Genomic DNA, 24892 nt, shown 5'->3' with positions numbered 1-24892 from the left:
AAAAATTAAAAAAAAAACTTGGGAAATATAAAGTATATTCAAAATCCTATAGTCTGGTAAACGATGTTAGATAAAGAAACATCATTTTCTCTTAAGCATTTTAACCTTAAAATAAGAAAGGCAACATATGACCTCTGGACATCTTGCCTTTGAGAAATTTCTTTTTGCTCACCTTCTGTTGGAACAGACAACCCATTAAGGATGTTTAGCAATGAAGATTTGCCAGCTCCACTATGACCCAGAATTGCTGTGATTTGACCTTCATATATGTCAAGGAGCAAGTCTGTTTTTAAAATAAAATATTAACATTATAAATAAGAGGGCATTAGAAAAAGCTCGTTCTAAAAGTAGAACAAAAAATTTATTTTAGTTGTATATTCTCAAGCATTCAAATAGTTTAAAACATATAATATCCAATATTTTCCTGGCTGCTAAAATAACATGGTTACTGTAGAATATTTGTGAAATAAATACAACCACTTAAGAAAAACTTAACTATAATTTCAAATATTAACATTGTAATACACTTACTTCCAGTGTATATGCATGTGCATATATGAACATGTAAATATATATATCTATATGGATTTTGATCATACTCCATTCTTTTCTAGCTTACATTTTCAAATGTTAAATGATAAACATTTTTCATGGCATTAATTACCTTTTAAAATATATTCACCAAAAATGTATATTTTCCCATTATAAATTTTCTATTCTTTTATTACAAACCTTTTGCATTTACAGATCAGTAGAAAAAAAATCATTTATCTAAGAATCCTTTACTATTTTTTGTTTGTTTTCTTTACCACCAAGTGAAAACCAAACTCTGTTATGAAAAGTTGTTGGATGAAATTCTTAAGAATTTTATAATACGTTATATCTAAGAGATCAGTTTCCTTCAATTAAATTACATGACCTACTTTCAAACATTATTGAAATTAATTAACAACTGGGATGAATTCCAGTTCATCCATTTTCTATCCGGATGATCTTGGATAAACTAAACACTACAAGATTCACTTTACTCAGCTATTAAATGTGCTGGTAATAGTAATTACATCTAAAGAGAAAATTCTTCCTATTGTAATCCAATCCATTAAAATTCTCTTATAATTTGACTAAAAGATTCTAAAAAAATTGGAAAAATAAGCTCAAATAATTAAGAAAAGTTAAATAATAGCAAGATATTAGTCGACTACATTGTATTAAAACATATTGGAGAATGGGGAACCTGGGTGGCTCAGGTGGTTGGGCCTCTGCCTTCGACCCAGGTCATGACCCAGGGTCCTGGGATCGAGCCCTGAATCAGGCTCACTGCTCAACAGGGAGTCTGCTTCTCCCTCTGCCTCTGACCCCCCTTCTCGCTCGCTCACTCTCTCTCAAATAAATAAAATCTTTAAAAAAATGTTGTAGAACTATAATAATTAAAATAATATATTAGTAATACAGTAACCAGTGGAATAAATATAATAATTAAAATAATGTTACTACTCCAGGATACACTGACTGATGGAAGACAAAAGAAGCCTAAGATGGTGCAAAGTAAACATAAAAAATAAAGATTAATTTTAAATTCATCAAAAAGATGAATTAATAAATAATATTGGGACAACTAATCAAATACCTCAACCAATTTTACATTTACTGTTCTTAAATGGAAAAAAATGGTATTTTCCAGGGTAAGAGAAAACTGATGATATCTTGGAACTGATCCATATTAACTAGAAAAAAAAAGAAATATAAGCCTCAGTTTCTTCACCTGCAGAATGGGAGAGATACTATGTATCTCATGGGATTAAATGAAAAAAAGTTTATGTTAATCACTTATAGTTGCTAGCACACACTAAGTACTTGATAAACTTTAAGTGTTTATTGCTATTATTATTGTTTTTAATTATTGCTATTCCCACAAGTGTATAAATTCTTATAAGTTGAAGGGAAATGATTTGAAATATGAATAAGAAGCTTAAAAATATAATCCCTTTGCATAATCTGCTTTTAGAAATTTATATTCAGGAAATAATATTTACAAATATTGAACAAGAGGCTACTTATAGAGTTTTTTTTATGATACTGAAAGACTGGAAACAAGCCACATTTTGTACATGAGTAAGGAAATTGAGGTAGCCATACAATAGAATCCTATTTAACCCCTGAAAGATGGGCTGTAGGTAAGGACTTCAATGGGTGTCCCCAAAGGTGCTCCAGAGTTGCTACGGGAGCTAGCAGCATGGGGAGAAGGTGCAGAGAGCACAGTTCCCCATTTACTTCCCAAAGAGCAAGCTGTAGTTGGTAATTTCATATAGTTTTCCATGCACAGACATTACTTTTCATTTTTAATTTTTTTTTTGAAGATGTCTAGATGTAAAAAGTAGTTCATGGTTATTGAGGAGTACAAAAGTAGTTCATAATGTGCTCTGGAAATTGAAATGACAAATTTAAAAACTACTTCCATATATCCTTGGCTAAAATTAAAGAAAGAAACCACAGATCTAGATGGCATTGGATGGGACAAACTTGGGGTGAGAATAAATTTGCTGACACAGGTACCAGAAACTCTCAAAGTGAGAAATGATCTCAGAGGAATAAATAAGATCGAGTTAAGGGACACTACCTGCTAGAAAATAAATGCAATGCACACACACTGGACGGACAACTCTCAACCTTAGGGCAGGTCTATGGATCTTCTTTTGAAACTTTTAAGGCTTCCATCTCTTGTAAAAATCAATTACATTCTTCCTAAAAACCATTATTAATAAAAGCAATGTAGCCACTACATCTATGAAATGTAGCCACTAACTTGGATGCTTACTTAACTCTTTGTTTTAGAAAACTGTATTTGTTAGAATTTAGTATCAGATACATTGGTTGACTCAAAATTATAACTGTGTTTGTCCCAGGGATAGTGACTTGTGAAAGTTAATTCATGGTCTGTGGTGTTACTCATCTTGTTTTAGTTAATCTCATCAGTATATAGAAACTATGTAGATTCCCTGGCTGGTATAAAAAATGATCAATTTTAAGTCTAGATGTTCTTTCCTCATAGTGCAAATAAAATACAATATGGTTTTTAGCAAACTCATCTTTAAAAACAAAATGAAATCACACTTTTCATTGTGTGACCCCATTCTTATAAATTAATAGATCCATGAAACATCTAGAAGGGTTTTATAGCCAGCTCTTAATCATGGTTAATCTCCAAGGGGTGGAGTTAGATTTTTTGTATTTTTTTTTTTCTGTTTTGCTTATCTACATTTACAAGTTTTTCACATGGAATTTTCTCCATTTTTTGTAATAAAGAAGTTGACAAAACAATGAAATGTTTGTCCTTACCTTTCAATGCTTCCATTTTCCCAGACTTTCCTGTATATTCTTTTTTAACATTTCTGATTCTGAAATGACAGAAGTGGTGTTTACTCAGCCAACACGGAGATAGTAGGCATCAGAGAAAACTCCAGTTAAAGTGACAGATGCATCAACCTTTTCATGTGAAATAAGGGATGGTATAACTAGTCTACTCAGAAAGACAAAGATTTATTTTTGACTAATCATTTCCCCTGAGAGAGAAAATAAAAGAGTCTCTTTGGAAAGTTACAATTAAATGATTAGTGTTTTGCTTAGAGAAGCAGAACACTTTGGAATTGCTCTCACTTTCTTCCTCTAGCCTTAGAATATTTGGTGTTTTCTACTCTGTACAAGATCAGCTCATTTATCTGCACTCTATCACCTCCCATCCCTTCCCATTCCCTCCAAACTTGCTCATTAATCAGACACTCTGTCACCTGCATTTTCTTTCTTTTTTCTTTTTTGTCACCTGCATTTTCTAGAGTTTTCTCTCTGATAGCTTCTCTTTGGCCTGTAACTCTGCTTTGGTTACAATCAGATTTCTCTCCTTCCCTTATTTTCAAACATTTTTCAAAATAAGAATATAAACTTGCCATATCCACGTTCTCCCTTTCTCCTCAATCACTCTGGCTTCTGAGTCCATTACTGTAGTAAACCTCTTCATACTGAAATCACTGGTGGCCTCCTAAATCACCAAATGCAACAAAGACTTTTCTATTCCTTACTTATGGGATGATGAGTCGCTACTGGTGACGCTGTCCTTGTTGAAAGTGTCTACATTCAAGGTAACATTTGACTTACTGGTTTCCCTCCTTTCTAAATATCCCTTCTCTGTTTCCTCAAAAGGTCCTCTTCTTTTGCCAAACACATCATCTTGGTCTTCCACAGGGTTCTCCAAGTACATTCTGGTCTTCTCACTCTAGACCCTCTTTGATGGTTATCTTATTGATTCTCGTGCTTTTGACACCAACCTAATGTTGACCCTATCCTTTTCCTTGAGCGTTAGGCTCCCACATCTAAAGGTTTCATCTGAATAGCACACACACACATCTCTCTAAATGAATGATTACCAAACTTGAATCACATTAGAATCCCAAAGGAAACTATTGCAGGACAAGGCAGGAACCAGGCTCGACAGATTACAGATGTCATGACTACGTAAGATCATGTACAGTGCATCTTCAAATTCAAAGGGAAACAGAATTTAGCCACTCTTTTCTCTGAGCATGAACCAAAATAAAGGTAAGGACATTTATTCAACCAGGATGCTGGCAGTGGGGGTGGTGGTGGGGGTTTAACCAAAGAGTCAGGAAATCTAAAAAAGGCTTAAAAGGTGTTGAATTTGACAGCATATTTTATCTCTGCCTTTCTTTGCACAGGGGGACACCCATTGAAATGGGGTTTTTATGCTTTATTTTAATAAAGAAACTTCCATTTAGGAGCAGCTAGTTGTTTCTGGATTTCAGAGATGAGGACAGCCATTTGTTTGGGGCAGACATCATGCCTATATGTTCTGGGAATGTTGCATGAATAAACTAAAGTTATAGGAATGGATAGTTGTGCATACAAATGCCCCTAGAGAAGGAAAAATTGGGAGGGGTGTAATAGGTGAGATATTATCAAGATAATATCAATATCAATATCAAGATATTGATTCTGGTTGAACTCTGCATGAGTTCCTCTCTACTTTCAGATATGTAGCTAACAGATGGCTAGGGAAAGAGGAAGTGCTCATTGGTTATAAAAGGGAGAGCACCTCTGAAAAGGGGAATCAACACAGAAATAAGGAGGGAGACAAGATGGAGGGTGATGTGGTAACATTATATGGAGCGAAGCAAAGAGAATTTTCCTTTCAAGGAGCAATCAGGAGACATTGGTGGACACATAGAAGAGTTCAAAGTAACATTCACAAAGACAAATTTCTTCTTCAGTGTTTTGTCCAGGCTCACCTGGTTGCTATTGGTCAATAATTCGTTTGCCTTGCACCCACATGTTGCTGTAAGTGTGATTACCTGATGGCTTCTTTTCCTTGGAATTCTGGAGCTACTGGTTCGAAATAATCCTCAGAGGGATGCTCAGGATCTATTTCTTTCTCGATGACCTTATTATTAGTCCTCTGGTGTTGGAAACAAGATGAGTTCAGGAAAAATAGTGGAGAATAATGGCGCTCATCTCCATCTAATTAATCAAGAGGCAATAAAATACTGGATCAGTAGCATTAGAACAGTGAGTAAAGAAGCCTTATTCAAAACAGTGCAGAGTATCTTAGACTTTTAAGCATCATAGAGAAATTATTTTCTTTATAACTTCCTATTATTGAAAAGAAAAGTTATCATGAAGTAAACAATAAAAATTCAAAGGAAATAACATACTATCACAAAAGTTAAACAGTATAATAGAACTTTCAAGAAAGTATATATGAACTAAAGGTCCGAAAAAATGTGACCTAAAAGGTATTTAGGATGAATGAAACCAAATATTTGGGGGGAAAGCCCTAATACAGTACATAAAAACAACTGGAACATGTTTGTGAACTTAAGAAATCACTTGATCACAGGGGTGCCTGGTTGGCTTACTGGGTTCAGCAACCAACTCTCCATTTTGGCTCAAGCTCATGATCTGAGAGTGGTGAGATCCAGCTCTGCATCAGCCTCCATGCTGAGCATGAAGCCTGCTTAAGATTTTCTCTCTCCCTCTGCCCCTTCCCTCACTCATGGTGCTCTCTCTCCCCAAAAAAAATAAAAAAAAGAAAGAAAGAAAGAAAGAAAGAGAAAGAAAGAAAGAAAGAAAGAAAGAAAGAAAGAAAGAAAGAAAGAAAGAAAGAAAAAGAAATAAACCACTTGATCACAACAATACGATTGGACATAACACTGAAATCCATATGGTATGTGAATGCAAAGTACAGGAAGAAATTGTATCTGTTCAGGATAAATATATTATCATTTTCCAAATTTAAAACAATGAAGTAGGATTTGTTATGAAGAGCTTTCAGATATTAAACCAGAAGTCACAGAAAGATAGGAATATATAAAATAATTGCATAGAAACATACAAGACAGCTTTAAATACAAAGTGGAAAGAACATAAAAAATAATATAAATAAATAAGACTGTGCAAGGACAAAAAGTGTTCTGATTTTAGCATGTGTGAAGGAATTCTAGACTTGGGAAATTTTTGTTTATAAGATAGAGAAAATTTAACTGAATAATATAGTTCTGTAAATATGAACAACATACAAAAAAGTTCAGAATAATGCTGAAAATGTTCTTTCTAATTTTTATGTTGTTATTTCCTTAAAGGACGGACATCTCCCCTTCTGAAATGTTTCTCCCAGGGGGAATAAGGGAGAACCTGATTATTCCACATATGAAGCCCTTTTTAGCGGTTCAGTTTACAATCTGCTCCACATTCTTGTCAGAACTATTTATTTTTTTTTAAAGATTTATTTATTTATTTATTTGAGAGAGAGCACAGGAGGGGGGAGGAGCAGAGAGAGAGAATCTCAAGCAGACTCCCTGCTGAGCAGTGAGCCCAACATGGGGCTCTATCCCACAACCCTGAGATCATGACCTGAGCTGAAACCAAGAGCTGGATGCTCAACTGACTGAGCCACCCAGGTGTCCCAAGAACTATTTATTAAGAAGCATTTTCACCATATGATGGCTCTACACTAGCCAAAGTCATGTTAAGAACTAATTTATTTCAGCCTGTTCTGAAACAAATCTTAAATATTATTCTTCGAAAACATGTTCACGGATTCTTGAAAAAAAGTAACATTATTTAATTACTGTATATTTGTAATGTATATTATTAAAATCAGAAGAATAATTGTTTTTACATATAAATTCAAACCTTTAAAACTATGAAGTAGAAATAAAGAACTCATTCAGCTTGTGATGGAAAATATTTGTTATTCTTTATTTCTTAATATACATTTATATAACCTTCAGTAAAAATGTACAATGTGATAAATATGTGCAGAGGTCAGAGAAAAGCCACTTTTACTTACAGGGTAAGATTTTGTCAAAGTATAATGCCAATGCCAAGTAGAAAAGTGCATCAAAAGCCAATATGGAAAAAGTTGCAATCATTACATACGAGTCTCCTGAAGGGTCAGGAAAAATTATACCATTCATAGTATTATCCAAGTAGATAATCTAAGATTCAGACAAAAATAGTAATTAATAAATATTTAAGATAAATACATACAAATAATTCAGCATAGCAGCAAGAATTATCATTTTATTAAACAGCTTTTTTGAGAAGCCCTTATAATGAAGTTATTGGTGTAACTATTTCTATTTGACAGTAATCCAAGGATTATTAGAAGGAAATACCAACTTAAAAAACACAATATTCTAAGAATAGGAATATTTTTAAAAACATTTTATTTATTTATTTGAGAGAGAGAGCATGAGCAGGGGGAAGAGACAGAGGGAGAAGCAGACTCCCCACTGAGCAGGGAGACCAACGTGGGGCTTGATCCCAGGACCCTGGGATCATGACCTAAGCCGAAGGCAGACACCTAAACAACTGAGCCACCCAGGCACCCCTAAGAATAGGAATTTAAATGATAAGTCATTTTCTTGTTTTCATAAAGTCATTGCAATATTGCAAAATATTTATTCTTTGCAGCAAAAAATACTTAGAATATGAAGATTTGAAGCATCTTAGTAGAATAATGATAAGAGAACTTCTTTTTCTAGTTATTACTACAAATAAATATATGTTTATAATTCTCTCATGTAATAATAAGTGTTATGTTCTAGGTGTTGTTCTAAGGCTTTTTATAATATCTCATTTAATCCTCATCATAACCCCTGGGACAAGCCTTATTATTTTTATGTGCATTTTATATATGGTAAAAGTGAAGCAAATAGAAATTGAGTAGCTTAACCAACCAAAGTCAAAATCACATAGTTAGGAGCAGTAAAGGTGAACTCATACACAGGAAGTCCAGCTCTCAAGCCCAGTTCTGCACGCTAGACAAAATACAACTCTATTTATGTTAAAATCTTATATTTCATGACAAAGTGGAGTTTATTCTGGGAACACAAGTCTGGGGTGACATCTGAAGATTATGTAATTCAACATAAAACAGATCGAAGAAGACACTAGTGTGGTTAATGAAATAGATGCACAAAACACATTTGATACAATTTAATATCCATTTATAATAAAGTCTTTTCAAAACTAAGAAAATAAGCGAACTTCCTTAATCTGGTAAAATAGATGTACAAGGACCAACAACAAAAACATGCTTATATGAAATGTTAAAAGTTTTTCCTTTGCTTGCATTTCTATTTAACATTGTACTAAAGGTCCCAGTCTCCGCAATAAGACAAGAAAAATAAGTGACTGCCATAAGAACTGCAAAAGGAAAAAATAAACCCTCATTATTTGTAGACATCATGATTATATGTAAGAAAATCTCAAAATAAAGTCCAGAAAAATACTAGTTTTAATAAAAGAATATAGCAAGAATACTGGATACAGTGCCAATTTACAGAAATCAGTTGCATCTCTCTACACTAACAGCAAACATTTAAAAATAAGAATTTAAACATAGATGCTATTTATAATAGTATCAAAAGTATCAGAAACTTTGGAATATATAAAAAATGTGCAAGACTCAATACTTAAAACTAAAACAATTACTAAGGGAAAATGAATGTGAAGATATATTATGTTCATGATTTAAAAAAAGTGTTGGGGCGCCTGGGTGGCTCATTCAGTTAAGCGTCTAGCTCTTGATTTCAGCTCAGGTCATGATCTCAGGATCATGGGATCTACCCCCCCCCATGGACTCTGCGCTCAGTGGGGAGACTGCTTGAGATTCTCTCTCCCCCCTCCCTCTGCCCCTCCCTGCCGCAAATGCTCTCTCTCTCTAATAAATAAGTAAATCTTTTTAAAAAGTGTCAATTTCCCTCCAATTGATTGAAAAATTCAACTGTATCAAAATGTCAACAGCTTTGTGCACACATACATATGTGTGTGTATAACTTGATAAGTTAATTCTAAAATTTACATCATTCAAGGAACCTAGACTAGAAAAGGCTCTCTTGGAAAAGAAAATCAAGTGGTAAAATTATTACTACCAGATAGCAAGACACATCAGCAAAAACAAGACAATGTGGCAATAGTGCAAAGATAGACAGATAGGTCAATATATGATTGGTAGAGCTGTGACAAAGGAAATACTACAATCCATTCAGGGAAAGGATGGCCTTCTCAATAAATGAAGCAGAAGAAATTGCATATTCATGTAGAAAAATTAATATTCCTTCTACCTATAGATACACAAAAGTTATTTTGAAATGGATTTTATATCTAAATATAAAAGCAAAATCAACTGAGCTTCCAGATAAAAACATGGGGGAATATCTTTATAATCTTGGGGAATGCAATGATTTCTTAAAGATACAAAAGCACTCTACAGAGAAGAAAACTTGACAGACTGCACTTCATCAAAATTAAGAAACTTGTTCATTAAAAGCACCGTTAAGAGAGTAAAAATGTCAGCAACAAATAACTGAAAAACGTCTCATATACAGTATATATAAGAAATCCCTAAAAAGTAATAAGGAAAAGAAAAAAGTTCAGTTAAAAAATGGGGGAAAGGGACACCTGGATGCCCTAGCTGGTTAAGCATCTGCCTTCGGTTCAGGTCGTGATCCTGGGGTCCTGGGATTGAGCCCCTTGTCAGGCTCCCTGCTCAAAGGGGAGTCTGCTTCTATCTCTGCCTCTGACCTCCCCCCTCCCTGCTCATGCTCTCACTCTCACTCTTTCTCTCTCTTGTGCTCTTTCTCTCTCTTAAGTGAATAAAAAAAAAAATCTTTTTGAAAAAATGGGGGAAAGACCTGGATAGGTACTTTATAAAAGAGAAAAACCAAAATACCTCTACACATATGAAAGATAATTTCATAAAAAACAAGGAAAATGCAAATTAATACCACAAGGATTATTACTGCAGATCCACCAGAAAGGCTAAAATTTGGAAGGCTCATAATACCAAATGCTGGTGAAGATTTGGAGCAACCATAACTCTGAAACTCTCGCTGCAAAAGTAAATTGATATGATCACTTTGGAAAAATATCTGGCAGTAGCTATGAAGATTAAGATATACACACCCTAGGTCCTACTATTCAACTCCTACGTATATACCAAACAAAACTGAATGCTCATATTCACTAGGAAATATGGGTGATAAGAATTTTTTTTTGCAGTTAATATTAGTCAAAAATTGGAAAATATTTTTGTTCATCAATAAGAAAATCGATAGCACAGTCACACAATAGGATACTACATAACACTCTACTACAGCAACACTCAAACTGTGGATGAGATCTAAAAACCTAATGTTGAGTGGGAAAAAAGCCAGATTTAAAAAAAAAACACCACTTTGTAGAGTATCACTTATATAAAGTTCAAAACAAGAAACACTAAAAAATTATACTTAGGAACACACATTAGGTAATAAATGAAAAGGCAGGAAGTGATGATCACAACTTTCATCTTTAGGAGGAAGGAGTGTTTGGAGGAGTTTTGGACTTGTGGCATCCTTCCATTTCTTGATCTGGTTCATGAGTATTTTGATATACTTTATAATTATTTGTTAAACTCTTTATAGTCCTGAAAACTTTTCAGATTTGAGGTTTCAAACAGAGGTTTACACAATTTTTAATAAACTAGAGAATGCCTTCGATATATAAAGTACAAGGAAAGGTAAACAGTTGCATATGAAAAACAAGAAGAGAATACTTCAAAATGAAAATACACCTGAGACGTGAAAATTTGTCTTAGTTAAGACATTTTTGTTCAAGTACCCTTGTGTGATGATGATTTTCTACAATGCAATAACATTTTCAAATCTAACTTTAGGGAAAAAGTTGTTTAGAATAAATTCTCTTAATTTGAAAGAGTGATTATGAAGAGTAATGAAATATCAAATTCTTTTGAAGGTTCAGTAATAAACCAATTAACTACATTCTTACCTTACTCATTCCAGCAGTGAAGGCAAAAGGGCTGCAAATACTCAAAATCCACTCCAAAGAAGAAGGAAGTTGTCTATAATATACAGTGAATCCCACACCCCCACAGAAGACATTGAGGAGAAACATAATCAAATTGGTGAGGAGAGTTTTCTTTAACAACACACTCATCAGGAATGTTAAAGTTATCTGAAAGAGAGAGAAGACATCTAGTCATTAAACAGATTTAGTTCACTGAGAATCATAGGCAGCACAATAAAATACAGATCTTTAGATCATAATGTAAGTATTTATCAGTAAGACAGTGATGAAAATATTTAGGTACAACAATGCTCAGCCCTTCCCTCAACCCTTTTGTAAAGAGGCTCTTTTTTTGCCCTACTCAACTACCGGGGCTTTAGTTGCTAAAGAAAGGGCGGGGGAAAGCTGTATGAGAGTTGAGGAAAGAATAGAAATGCATATTTGGAAACACTGAAAGAACCTACATTAATGTATTGACAAAAAGCATCTATATACCCTCTGCAGAATTTAGAGGCCCTTGTTTTATGAATGAAGAGGCATGACATGGAGAGTGAGGGCAAGATGGAGTGTCAGAGGGAGATACTGTGAAAGACACCATGTAACAGAGAACATTTGGGGAAAAGAGATGGGTCCACCCCTCAAGGGCATCCTCACTAAAATCTTCTAGAAAAGTCTTAGAGTCAAAATATTTTCAGAATCAGAATTTTTTCTTTTTGATACATCATTTCATTAATTCAAAACTATGCAAAACAGAGGTCTAATTTTATTTATATTACCTCATTTTCTCACACTCATTGAGACTTTCTCAAGCAAACACACACACACACACACACACACACAAAATGGACATGAAGGAAATAACTGTAATAACCTCCAGAGAAATTAATTTTTGCTACAGATAGCTAAGATCTAAAGCAGAGAATGTGGTAATAAATGTATGAACTTACCAAAGATAAGCCGTATAAGAAAAAGAGTGTAAATATGACCATGAAGCCCGTCATGACTATAATTTGGGTAGATGTTATAATAACTGTAATCATTATGGAAATAATGAAGATGAAGCCAGCATAGATTAAGCCACAGGAGAGCCTAAAAAAAAGACAAAAATTTATTTCAATTATTTTAACTTCATTATGAAATATTTGAAACATACAAAACTATCTAAAGAACCATACAATATTTACCCTTCTACCTGCCACCTAGATTAATAACTACAATATTGCTGATACCACATTGGCATGGCTGTGCTGCTGCCTATGGGCTAGGCATCCGCTCTGGGTTCACATACTGTATAAATAGGATGAACCCTGCATAAATAGTATCATTTTGCATACGTCCTTCTGCTGCTTGCCTTTATAAATCAACATATACAGTGTTATACACTGCTGTGTAATAGTTCATTATCTGAATATATCTCAAAGTTTTCCTGCCCATGGACATTTAGGTTGTTTCCAATTTTTATTTCTGATGCATTGTTGCTAAGAACACTCTTGTACTTGGGAAGAAAAAATAAAATAAGATGAAAATTGAGAGGGAGGAAACCATGAGACTCTTAACTGTAGGAAACAAATTGAGGGTTGCTGGAGGGGAGGTGGGTAGGGGCATGGGGTAACTGGGTGATGGGCATTAAGGAGGGCACTTGATGGAATGAGCACTGGGTGTTATATGCAACTAATGAATCACTAAATTCTACCTCTGACACTAATTTAAAAAAAAGGAAAAAAGAATACTCTTGTACTTGTCTTTTTTGGAAAATGCACAAAAATTTCTCTAAGGTGTAACTGCTAAATTAAAGAGATTAAGCTTTTTCTATCTTTAGTGTTATCACATATTAACTAGATGTTCTAATTGTAGAAGTGGGAGGAAGTTTAACAGCTGCTGATCAATCAAGTAACCATGGAAGCCCTGGGGCAGAGGATAATTTGACCATTTTTGGGGATCTCAGCTGGCAGGACCTCCACTCTCCCTAGTAGTAGAAAATTGAAATTTCATAACGCCACGAAGCCCATCCTATTATTGCTATTCTTATTTATGACTTATTTTTTAAACTGATATAAATAATGGTATACCCTTAAGTGTTCACACTGCTTTGCTTTAGATGTGCTGGTGTTCACATGTTTATGAGGTAGTTATTAAGAAATAGTATTCAGTCTTAGATCTAACAAGCCTGCAGTGTTTTGAGTCCAAGCTTCTCATTTTCCAGATACGTAAACCTGTAGTTCCTCTATTATTACTTAATGGGTCTTTTCAAGGCCAACAAAGTAAATCAATAACAAAGCTAAGTAGTCCACAGTTCTTTCCTCTACATAAAATTGCCTCTAACTAAATAAGAATTCAACAGCTGAAAAAAAATAGCAAGACTATTAAAACCAGGAACTTGCATCAATATGTCCCAGTACAATAGGTTTAATTACTGCTTATTCGACTTCTTTTTAAAGGTCATGTCATTACAATGATTCAGCTTTTGTTAGAAACATCAGCGTTTTGGGAAAGCATATTGCATTTTGCAGAATCCACTTCCTGAGTACAGAAGGGAACTACTATAGGTAGGAATTGAAAATCTATAGAGTAGGAGAATTACAAATGAAGGAACTTAAAACATTACCTAGAAAAGGGAACTCATTGCAGGGAATTGGGGGGGGGACGTTAATAAAGCAATGAAAACCTTCATGATAAAAACAAAGTAATTCAGGCATCACACTGAAATAATAAATGCTGATGCATTTCACATTTATTACATTACTTAAAAAAAGGTTGCCAAAAAGTTTATTTCCAATAGATACCCTATACTTAATAAAAACATTTTGGATTTTTTTTCCTTCTTAGTTTTAAGGACATATAAAACCATTTTGTTAAATTTAGGTTACATGAATACTAGGAAGCATTTATCCTAAGAATGAACCCACATCTAACTATCCAATACCTTTCTGATTTTAATCTAGAGTTGACTTGTGCCTATCTATTCTTGGGTGACTGCAGGGATGTTGCCCCACAGGATATTCCCTGGACTGAAAAATAGTCCTTTTTACACAGATTTCCCCCCTTTTCCCACCTAATAGACTCCATTCATTCCTTTGCATTTGCCAAAGTTCCACTGCAAACCACTTTTCTCCTTCCCTTTTCATTTCAGAAACAGTTCCCTCTTTTTCTATTTCATGATTAAGGTATAATAGAATCAAAACTCCCTCTTTTAATCAAATACACTTTATAGAAAATTTAAAATTTCCTAGACATAATTTTATTTCAGAGAACATGCAGCTTGCAAATAGCTCCTTATCAGTTCCAGGTAATCCTACATTCATAAAGAGTAATTTTCTTGATATGGGAACTATACAAAGAAATATCTTACAGGATTCGATATTGAAAAATGTTAAGCTTCTTTTAGGGTAAAATAAACAGATTATTTTTCATTTTTTCCTTTTCCTAGACAACGTGGATTTTGTAACCTATAGTAGTGCAGAATTCTCTGCTTTGGCCTGTTGGAAGCTTAAGGCTTGTATGATTTGCATTTTTATCTGCTAGTCTTACCTACTTATCATTTTGTTAGGTCCTTGTTTCTACTCCTCAATTATTTGTTTTTATTATAATAAAAATACACATAGATATTTGGATAAATATACATATGTTTAAATATATATTTAAAAATCATTTAAATCATTTGTGAATGAGGCAAGATACAAATATATCAATATATGAAGCAAATGCTCTTATTAAGCCCTTTTATGCCATTCTAAGTGGTGTACATGCTGGGCACATTTTATATGCTATTTCAACTCCAACATATGGCATTTAAGTGTTGCAAAAAATATATCCTTGGTGACCAAACCTCTGAACACAAGCTAGCCATTACAGGATCATACTTTTTTCAACATGAGGAAGTGTGGAGGAATCAAATGATAACTGTGGGCAGAACAAGCAGGAGAGTTGCAATCGGGGCAGCTGGGTTGGTTCCCAGCTCTGGTACGTATCATCCTTTTGACATTGGGCAAGTCTTTTACTCTTCGATCTTCATGGAACCTCTATAACAGCATTAGCTTAATATACTCAAGGCATGGAAAAAGCTCTCAGCAAATTATAATCGCTATTTTGCAGAGCAAAATTTTAAAAGGAATAAATCAAAAAGTCATAACAAAAGAAAAAAGAGCCAATGTGTCAAGCTTAACCCATAATCTTTTGAAATAATAACACTTTGTTTACTGCTTCCAAATTTCTGATTCTTCATTCGCACTGCTTGAATTGAATCGCTCACTCACCAGAAGGCTGATTCTTGCAGACCCATCATTTTCATAAAATCCTTGCACTTTTTTCTTTCTTTTGTAACATTAAGTGATATAAAATATATAAATGGAAAAAAGTAAAGCAGGCAGTAGAAAATAAACAGCTCCTTTTGAAGAATGTCTTTATAAATAAAGGGTAAAGTCTTCATATTTATTGCAGTAAGTGACATCAACTCCTCCATCACAGAGTGATTTGTTGTGATCTACAGTAGGGTTTAAACAAATAAAATCATTATTTAAAAAACAGAAACTGGGGCACCTGGGTGGCTCAGTCGTTAAGCGTCTGCCTTCGGCTCAGGTCATGATCCCAAGGTCCTGGGATCAAGCCACAAATCGGGCTCCCTGCTCCGCGGGAAGCCTGCTTCTCCCTCTCCCACTCCCCCTGCTTGTGTTCCTTCTCTCATGGTCTCTCTCTGTCAAAAAAATAAATAAAATCTTAAAAAACATTAAAAATAAAAATAAAAAACAGAAACTGGTGAAATCTGAATAAGCTATGGAGACCAATATCAACTTCCTGATTTTAATATTGTTCTGTGTTTATGCAAAATATAACAGGAGAAACAGGGTGAAGGGTACATGGACTTCCCTGCACATGATTTTTGCAATTTTTTTTCATTCTGAAACTACTCGAAAATTTCAAGTTAAAAACAAAAACAGTGTGTTCCTTTGCCTAAATCCAATTTCAGCATTTGTATACCTGCTTCATTTTATAAACATGAAAACCTGAGATATATCATCTTTCATCAAAACCTTGATGCCTATGGAATTAGCATACATTAATTACTAGAACTTTTCTTACTTGTATAATAGCAGCATTAATTGCAGTTTGTAAAGCCACAAATCCACTACTCCAGTATTTGGACAGAGAACAGGAATGCTCATCATCCAGATTCCAACAATGAGCTATAAGCACAAAGAAAAGCATTAACCAACATTATCAGAAAGTCTTAGAAAATAAAAAGAAGATGAAAGCAAACACTCTGCTCCAACCATACAGGATTCCTTGCTCTGTCTCAAAATGCTAAATGTGCTCTAGTGCTACAACTTTTTTTGCTCATATCCTCTCCCTACAGATGGATCCATGGCTCACTCTTTCCCTCTATCCTTATCTCTTCTCGAAAGCAAATTCAGCACAGAGGTCTTTCCTGGCTACCGTAAGTAACAACATCTAAAAGAGCGTTCAGGCTCTATCTTCTAAGCCTGCTCTATTTTACTTTGTTGTTTTATCACAACCTGGCAGAGTGCATTGTTTTTACCCAGCCCCCTGTCCTTGACTGGAACGATTCATGCAAGCAGGCTCTGTTTTGCTCACATCCTTCCCCAGGGCCAGAACAGTGCAGGACACATAGTAGACACTCAGTGAATGAATGGAAAAGAACCAATTCTTAGTCATATCAATCGTGCTTCCTAAAAGGTCTTCAAACCCATTCCCTCTCCTCAGCTGCCTCCACTCTGGTCCAACCACCACAGGCTCGCTAGTATGTTTCCCTGCGTTCTCCCTGACCCCTCTGGAATCCATTCTCTGGGCTATATCCAGAGAGCTCCCTTAGGCTTGGGAGTCTAATCACTTCTGTGCCCAGATTAAAGTACCTCCACAACCCTCCATCACCCTAGGTGTGTAGGACATCACCAGATCCAGCCCTGGGGTAACTTCAGCCTCATTCCTTTCCGTGTTCACTGTTTAGCTAAACTGTTCTTCTCCCATATATACCAACAGATGCCTGCTGTCACCCCAGGACCTTTATACTTGCCCTTCCTCTCTCTGAAATATAATGCCTTTAGCATCCCCCCACCCCCTGTGCTATTCGTTCTTGTTAGTTTAAACCTCACTTTGCCAGGTAGGGCTTCTCTAGTCCCGCAGCCTATTAGGAACCCCTGGTCAAAGTCTCCCACCCTCAGCACCTTTCCTTGCACTTGTCATTAACTGTTCAATGTCTGCCTTTCCCGCTAACCTGGAACCTCAGCTGAGGCTAGGACCTCTCAGTCTTGATCACTCTCTGTATCCTCTGCAACATTCACCTGTGCATTCACTTTACATCTGTTGGGTGACTCGATAATGTTTTAAGAGTCATCTTCTGGTGGGAATAAATGATTGACCTTGGAATAAGTTTAGCAAAAAAAATGTGCTTTCTCTATTTTCTCATGTTCTATCAAAAGCATCTCTGTTGCCCATCCTGACCTATCCCTTATGTTAAAAACATGAAAAATGCCACGATATTTTATATGCAAAATCACCTGCGAAAAGATCTTCCTTCAAAAATGGAATGTAATATCCCTGAAAAAATTTTAACTTATAAGAGAAAGTGTCATTAAATACAATTCCCGCAATGCCTGTGATATTGTCTAGAAGTATTTTATCCATGGATTTTTGATTCGGTACTCCAATGATCCTTCTTTCTGTAAATGACAAGGTAAAAATAGACATGCAGGATTATACAGAGTTTCACCACAATGGAATGTGATATCCAACTGTGTCATCATATATTTTTCACTGGAATTAAACTAAAATCATTTTCCATTTAAATTAAACTGACCCCAAAAGACAAGGAGGGAAATCTCTTTTAATGTTTTAGATTATAGAATCAGGAGACTTGCATGAGAATTTAGTGTTTTCTTTTAATAATGGTAAGTATTATGGCAAGGGTCAGGTATATAAAAATATTATGCTAGGGTAAGTATGCATAAGAGAATTGGGATACAAAAATAGAGGTAATTGGAGTAGTTATTATATAGTCAAGGGATTCCAGATGTCAGATTTACTGAAGCAAAGACACCTCATCTGATCTTTGCCTTGTGAGGAAAGTAGGATGGCAAAGTGACTCTAACTCATGAATGTCACCTATTAGAAATTAAGGATTAGAGAGCAGACAGCCAAACTGCACCCACCTTTCCCATGAGTGAAATACACATTTTACCTTAGTTATCTCAGTTGCATTGTGACCTCATTTAGAATGAATGTCTCTAAAGATGTTTACAAAGTATACCATAGGCAGACAGGATATCTTTAGATTACCCATCCTTACTTTTCATGGTTCTGAAATTACTGTTTAATAACCATGACTTCATTTCTTTTACTTAGATTATTTTTCCTGAGTTATCAATCTTAATCACTGTATTTCCACGTTAAGAACATCTGCATCCAGAAGTGACATATTCTCCTAAACACTAAGCTACAAATCCGAAATTACAAATTTATCGTTTTAGGTAAATTCCAGTAGAAATGTAGCCCTCCCTAAACTGGACCCCCATCAAGCTGAAAGGGTTTAAAAGGCCACTTGTTATGAGGGAAAGAAAAAGCTAACTAAATTTATAAGCTGTCATGATACCTAAATAATTAGCATAATAGATCACTGTAAGTTCAAATTAAACATGTCTACATCGTATCAAAAAGATATAAAATAATAACAGTAATTCTTTATTGTCATGAGTACACCTACCTTTCAAAAGAGCAAATGCTGTTTTATTCATTATCTGCTGGGTTAGATCAGAGATAGGTGTATATACAATAGCTATAGAGTTATTAACATGATCTGCCTTTCCCAGATCTTGAGGAGGCAGTTCAGGAAAATACGTGTTTTCTCTGAAATGTGAAAACAGTCCCATGTACAGGCCCAGAAGTATTGGGAGTGCCCATTCCTATAATGGGAAAAAAGAATGAATTTAGATTATATTCCCTTAAAAAGTTCAGTCAATACCAAAGAACCGTTGAAGACAAATTCCAATTTTGCCACATGGTTGGCTTCTTTTTGCTCTCCGCTTTTCAGAGCAAAGGGAACCCAAGAAAAGATGCATATTGAGATAGTTGCCACATATATCAGTCTCCAACACTAGAATTCAACTTTTGCATTAAATCATGAACTACTGCAGAAGCCATCATAGAAACTAACAGGGGACTAACAGGATGACAATTCTTACGCATGGGCATCTGACTTTACAGTCTATAAGACACAGACTATCCCAGATAGAGTTCATGGTGGCAAATCGCAACATTTTTGTCAGTTGTCACATTCTTGTATTGGAAATCAAACAACATGAAAAGGAACTGAGTGGTAGAGACTGCCTAGTGGTTCACCAATATCAGTAATCTCTTCCTGCTTAGCACAATGCTAGACAACACTCCCAGCCTCTGGAAATTAAATAGGACCAAGTGACTGAGTTCTAGCTAACGGAATGTGAGCAGAAATGCTATATGCCCATTCAAGGCCTGGCATGCCCATTCAAGGCCTGGCTTGTGGAACCGTGCACAACCTTCTAAATTCTATCTCAGTCCCTGTACTTCCTGATCTTGTTTTTTAAGATTTATTTATTTATTTTAGAGAGAGAGAGTGTGGGGGTGGGAAGGGGCAGATGGAGAGTGGGAGAGAGACAGACTCTCAAGCAGATTCCCTGCTGAGCACAGAGCCTGCTGAGGGGCTCAATCCCATGACCCTGAGGATCATGACCTGAACCGAAATCAAGAGTCAGACACTCAAACAACCGAGATCCCCCTGTACTTTCTGATAGTCTGACTGGATGCAGAGGATCCCGGGGAGGTCTCCAAGGCCTAGGGAGATGGCAGAGTCCCTAGATTAAGAAGGCTGGGTCCCTGAATGGTTGTGTGGAGGAGATTCCTTCACCTACCAGACCTATTTCAGTTTCACAGCCAACCTTATTTAGACTGTGAGCAGAATGAAAAATAAATCTTTGCTGAGTTCAGCTCCTGAGATTTGGGGTTATTTCCTGTAGAAAGCTTACCTACCTAATGCAAACTCACCATCAGCGGTATTACTTGGTTATAATTCTTGGAAATAATCTCTGTGTATAAAATTCACGGCTTTGAAAATAAGCCCCCCAAATTAAAACTTGTCGATCTGCCAGGCATCCTATCTATTATTTCTTTACTCTAATTTTATTACATATGGTAGCATCTTTAATAGTTGCTACAATTTACCATCCAATTAAATTTTCACTTACTCTCTTTTAAAAAAAATGAGTAATATTTTTAGTCTTTGCAATTCTACATTACGTGTCACAGACTGTTATGAGTCTCTTGGTTCAACATGTACAATGGGAGGCAACCTCAAAATCAATAAGTCCAGTCTGCTACTTAAAATATAAAATAAGAGCATCATTAGGCAGTAAAATAAAAGAATGATGTGAACCGCAGAAAGAGGTAGAATTTCAAACATACCAATAAGCTCTCTCTTTTCATTCTCCATTTCTGAAGAAAATTCTTGCACAGAAGCGCTTGAGTTTGATGATACACACTTTTCTGTTTCATATGCATTTAGCCTACCGTTAAGAAACAAGGAAAAGGTAAACAAGGTGGAACATAAACTAGAAAAATAAGTGTAATAAGAAAATCCCTGGGAAGTAGGGGAGAAAAGAAAAATCTTGATCATATTTTGGGGGAAAATATTTCCTACCTTTAAGAACAACAAAAAATGTATTTAAAATATTATTTTAATAACACATGCCTGCAAAATTTTACATCAAATATACTCAAAGTAAGCTATTTGGGAGAGTAGGTAATGGTGGGGAGATAGTAGCCAGTATCACAATTTTACAGAAATACAGAATGTAACAATGGAAAAGATATCATTAGATTTTAGACTACTGTAAGGTATTTCACATTTTCTTACCTTTTATAACAGAAACTCAACTATATGAATAGAGTAATTGAATTATGTCTCATCTGATTAATAATAATTTTTTGTTCTTTGCATTTAAATAGAAATGCCAGAGCCAACCAAATTAATCAAAATTCTGATTAAATTCATTTGAATAATTAATTATGTCCATTAGATGTAACCCCAATGAACTGTTTTCCTATAGTATTACCTTCCAGATTAAACTGAACAGCTTTAGGCTCAGCTTGCTGAATCCAGACTCAGACTAGCTGAAACCTGACTGTGAGACACACACACACAAAAAAACTCATCTCAATTTTCTGAATTCAGAAGTCCCTAAATAACTAAGGAAACAAACTACCAACTAAGAAGAGAGAGAGAGAGAGAGGAAGAAAGAAAAAGAAAAAGACATCACATGGAAAGTAATTTTGCCCAAATGTTTGCAAATAAGCTGAGAAAAATTTTTTCAGTTTTTCTAATCTCAGAATTATTTTTTATTTGCATAACAAAATATTCAGACAATTCTCCCTCAGCTAGTACAGAAGCAAATTTTACTACTTTCCTATATTCTACTGTTGTATCTACACAATAAAAGTTGGTTGGGAATAAATAGAAAAAGTTTGTCATTAGGTCTTCAATATAATACATGAGTATTTAGAAACATCTGAAAAATAGACGATTTTTAGCAGTGTCCACCCACATACTTGGCATAGCACAACAAAACGGAGCATTACTTACTGTCAGAAAAATTAGGAAAGTACTCTGGAAACACTGTCAACGCACAGTTCTCTTTTTGCGTACAGCAACAATTAAAATTTCCTTATTGCTACTTCTTCATTTATTCCTTAAATGGGTGCCTAACCCAGGCTGCTTTCTGAAAGGGGGTGTAGTCAGACCAAGCTGCACATGATGAACTTGTTTTGTTTTCTGCCTTTTCTTCCCTAAGCCAATTATTGGTAGGGAAATGATGGTTCAGTGGTTGGTTGGGAATAAAACAAACCCTGTGTTTGTGCACTTGGCCTTTCAACTTCAGGGATAAGGGGTAAAATGGTAAACAAGGAAAATGGGACTAGCCTGTCGGACATGATGAGACCAAGATGGGGAAAGTGCAATAAACAAGTAAAAACAATCACTAACCAAACAAAGTAGTTAAATGTGTATGAGTAATCTTTAGCTACTTTTTTTCACTACTAATGCCTAAACACAACTGCCAATGATATATTTGACTAATTGGTACTGAATGGGCAGAATGTTCTGAAGCTGAATTTTTTTTTTTCCTGACAAAGCTAAGCAACCCATAGTCTGCCTCACAGAAACACTTAATTTGGACAAATGAATAATTATGAACAAATTCCTTTCTCTGTTCTGTTCATAGGGGATGCAGAATTTCAGAAGGCATATGAACAAGATAAAAGTAAGCAGGTTGCCAAGGACTAAAAAACATATAAAAAGACTCAGGTCAATTTTTTGTGCATGAAGACTGGGAAAAAAATAAAATTTATTCAACTCCCATTGCATAGTCTATCTCTCTCTGTAAAGAATTGCAAACTTTTCTTGACCTGCCAAAGTAAATGGCAAAACAGGAAGCCAAAGTCCATGAATTGGGAAATCTCAAATATTTGACATGGCTCCCAAACCACAGATGTTAATAATCATAAAGCTGAGAGTTGTTCTGGAAAAGAAAAAGATAATTTTTAAAAAATTAAGCCATGGTATTATATATGTATATTTCTCTCCTTGGTAATTAGTTCTATTTTTAAAAAGAGTCAACAGTGAATATATTAAATGTCTTTTACATTAAAAATTGGCAAAAAACAAAGGTAATAAAGATATCCTAAAGGTCTCATGGGGGGGGGGAGAAGGTCAGAAACACTGTTAAAATTTTGTATCAATAATAGGTCAATGATCCAAACAAAAATTCTGTTTCTTTTAAATCAACTGGAACATAGTTCAGGTTTTTATTAATTTTGTTGTTGTTTTACACCCTATGCACTCCATTTTAGAAATCTATCTTAGGCATTTTCACTTTGCTTACAATTGCATTAAAATTCACAACTATATCACTAATTATTTAGATTATATTTTATTAGTTTTACTTCTTAGCATTGTTTCTTATATAGGCTTTTTGTTCCTCTTTCTTGACTTATTTACTCTGACTTGTTTTTACTTGGGAGGTCATTTTCTTTATTTAAGTCTGAAGATTTCCCCATAAATGGTAACCTAATACAATGAAGTACCCAAACTCTCTCTAGAAGTACATTGAAATGGTGGATAAAATATATCAAAAAAAAAAAAAGTTCAAATATATAACCAAATCTTAAAAAGAAATAAAAAGATAAAGAAAAGAAACCAAGAAACAACGGAAGAAATAGAGAAAGGAAGGAACATCCTCAGGTATTAAAAATGAAGAGAAAAATTAAAGCCAGAACTATGAATAGTATGTCAGCAATCCAGCTGTCCAAAGAGGTGTTTCAATAAACTTGTGACTTAGACTTGATGGGTTATGAAGCTGGATTTCATATCTGTGCATGAATCCAGAAGATTCACAGGACTGCTCAGTGCTAGGAATAGAAACTAGTAAAACCACTGACTACCCCAAGGAAGGGTAAGGATGTATATTCTTTGCCCAATCTCTGGGTTAAAAAATATATATCCTCCATAGAAAACAAAAAGCCCAAGTATATGTAGAACATTCCAGATACAGGACATAGGATAAAGATCTTAATTTCTTCTCCCAGCATAGTAACATGTCTAGAAACACAGCAAATATCATAGCAGTTAGTTGCAATCTGGAGCCAAACTTGGGTTTGAATTCTAGCTCTGCCATGTATTAGCTGTATGACTTTGCACCATCTATTTAAAACCCCCCACCTTAAAATGGAGATATAATTGTATATGTTTGTATGGTTACAGTGGAGATTAAACCCATTAATATAAGTAAAGTTCATAAAACAATCCTGGAAAATCATAAAAACTCAAAAAATGTTACTTATTGCTGATAATCATACTCCTCCTATTCTTCTTCCTCCTTCCCCTTTCTTCCTCCTCCTCTTACTATTAATCTGGAGCCCCACAGAGAAGATGCAAACCATTCTACACAGATATGTCCACGATTCAGGGCACAAGACAACAGAGTTAAAGAAATATTCCTCCCAGCCGCTAAACTCATAATCAAAGTCCACCATGAAATGGGGCGCCTGGGTGGCTCAGTCAGCTAAGCATCTGCCTTCAGCTCAGGTCCTGATGCCAGGGTCCTGGGATCGAGCCCCCTGTCAGTCTCCTTGCTCAGCCAGGGAGTCTGCTTCTCCCTCTGCCCCTCCCCCTACTTGTGCTCTCTTGTGCTCTCACTCTCTCAAATAGATAAATAAAATCTTTAAAAAAAAATTTCCATCATGAAAGAGAATCAACAGGTGAACAAAATGAGACTATTAGTATTAAGAAGTAATAAAAGTTAGTTAAAACAGGAGGCACTAACAAGGAAGACTAATAGGAAAATAACCCATTAGAGCTTATAGATAAAAGGGACTAATAATAGTTAAGATTAAAAATTTAATGGATAAACAGTATGGAGGTTTCTCAAAAAGTTGAAAATAGAGCTACCCTATGACCCAGCAATTGCACTACTGGGTATTTACCCCAAAGATA

General features: G+C 35.0%; 1 protein-coding gene across 1 annotated transcript in view; it reads right to left on the bottom strand.

Annotated features, from left to right (window-relative positions):
• ABCA6 (ATP binding cassette subfamily A member 6) overlaps nucleotides 1–22065 on the bottom strand; it is a 59020-nt gene extending 36955 nt beyond the window's left edge. Inside the window, exons 1-12 of the mRNA XM_028112894.2 lie at nucleotides 21986–22065; nucleotides 20809–20909; nucleotides 19076–19274; nucleotides 17874–18035; nucleotides 16438–16541; nucleotides 15615–15841; nucleotides 12309–12450; nucleotides 11344–11529; nucleotides 7358–7505; nucleotides 5361–5526; nucleotides 3337–3395; nucleotides 173–283 (exon numbers count right to left, since the gene is read on the bottom strand). Of these exons, the coding sequence (XP_027968695.1) occupies nucleotides 173–283; nucleotides 3337–3395; nucleotides 5361–5526; nucleotides 7358–7505; nucleotides 11344–11529; nucleotides 12309–12450; nucleotides 15615–15841; nucleotides 16438–16541; nucleotides 17874–18035; nucleotides 19076–19274; nucleotides 20809–20904 (1600 nt within the window). The 5' untranslated portion in view covers nucleotides 20905–20909; nucleotides 21986–22065. The remainder of the gene's footprint in view (nucleotides 1–172; nucleotides 284–3336; nucleotides 3396–5360; nucleotides 5527–7357; nucleotides 7506–11343; nucleotides 11530–12308; nucleotides 12451–15614; nucleotides 15842–16437; nucleotides 16542–17873; nucleotides 18036–19075; nucleotides 19275–20808; nucleotides 20910–21985) is intronic.
• Nucleotides 22066–24892: the final 2827 nt, after the last annotated feature.

The sequence above is a fragment of the Eumetopias jubatus genome, unplaced genomic scaffold (assembly GCF_037043125.1).
Source record: "Eumetopias jubatus isolate StellerSeaLion01/CBP00866 unplaced genomic scaffold, mEumJub1_p1.0 scaffold_10, whole genome shotgun sequence".
Taxonomy (NCBI): domain Eukaryota; kingdom Metazoa; phylum Chordata; class Mammalia; order Carnivora; family Otariidae; genus Eumetopias; species Eumetopias jubatus.
The sequence above is the reverse complement of the archived record's forward strand: the minus strand, read 5'-3'. Positions and strand labels throughout refer to the sequence as shown.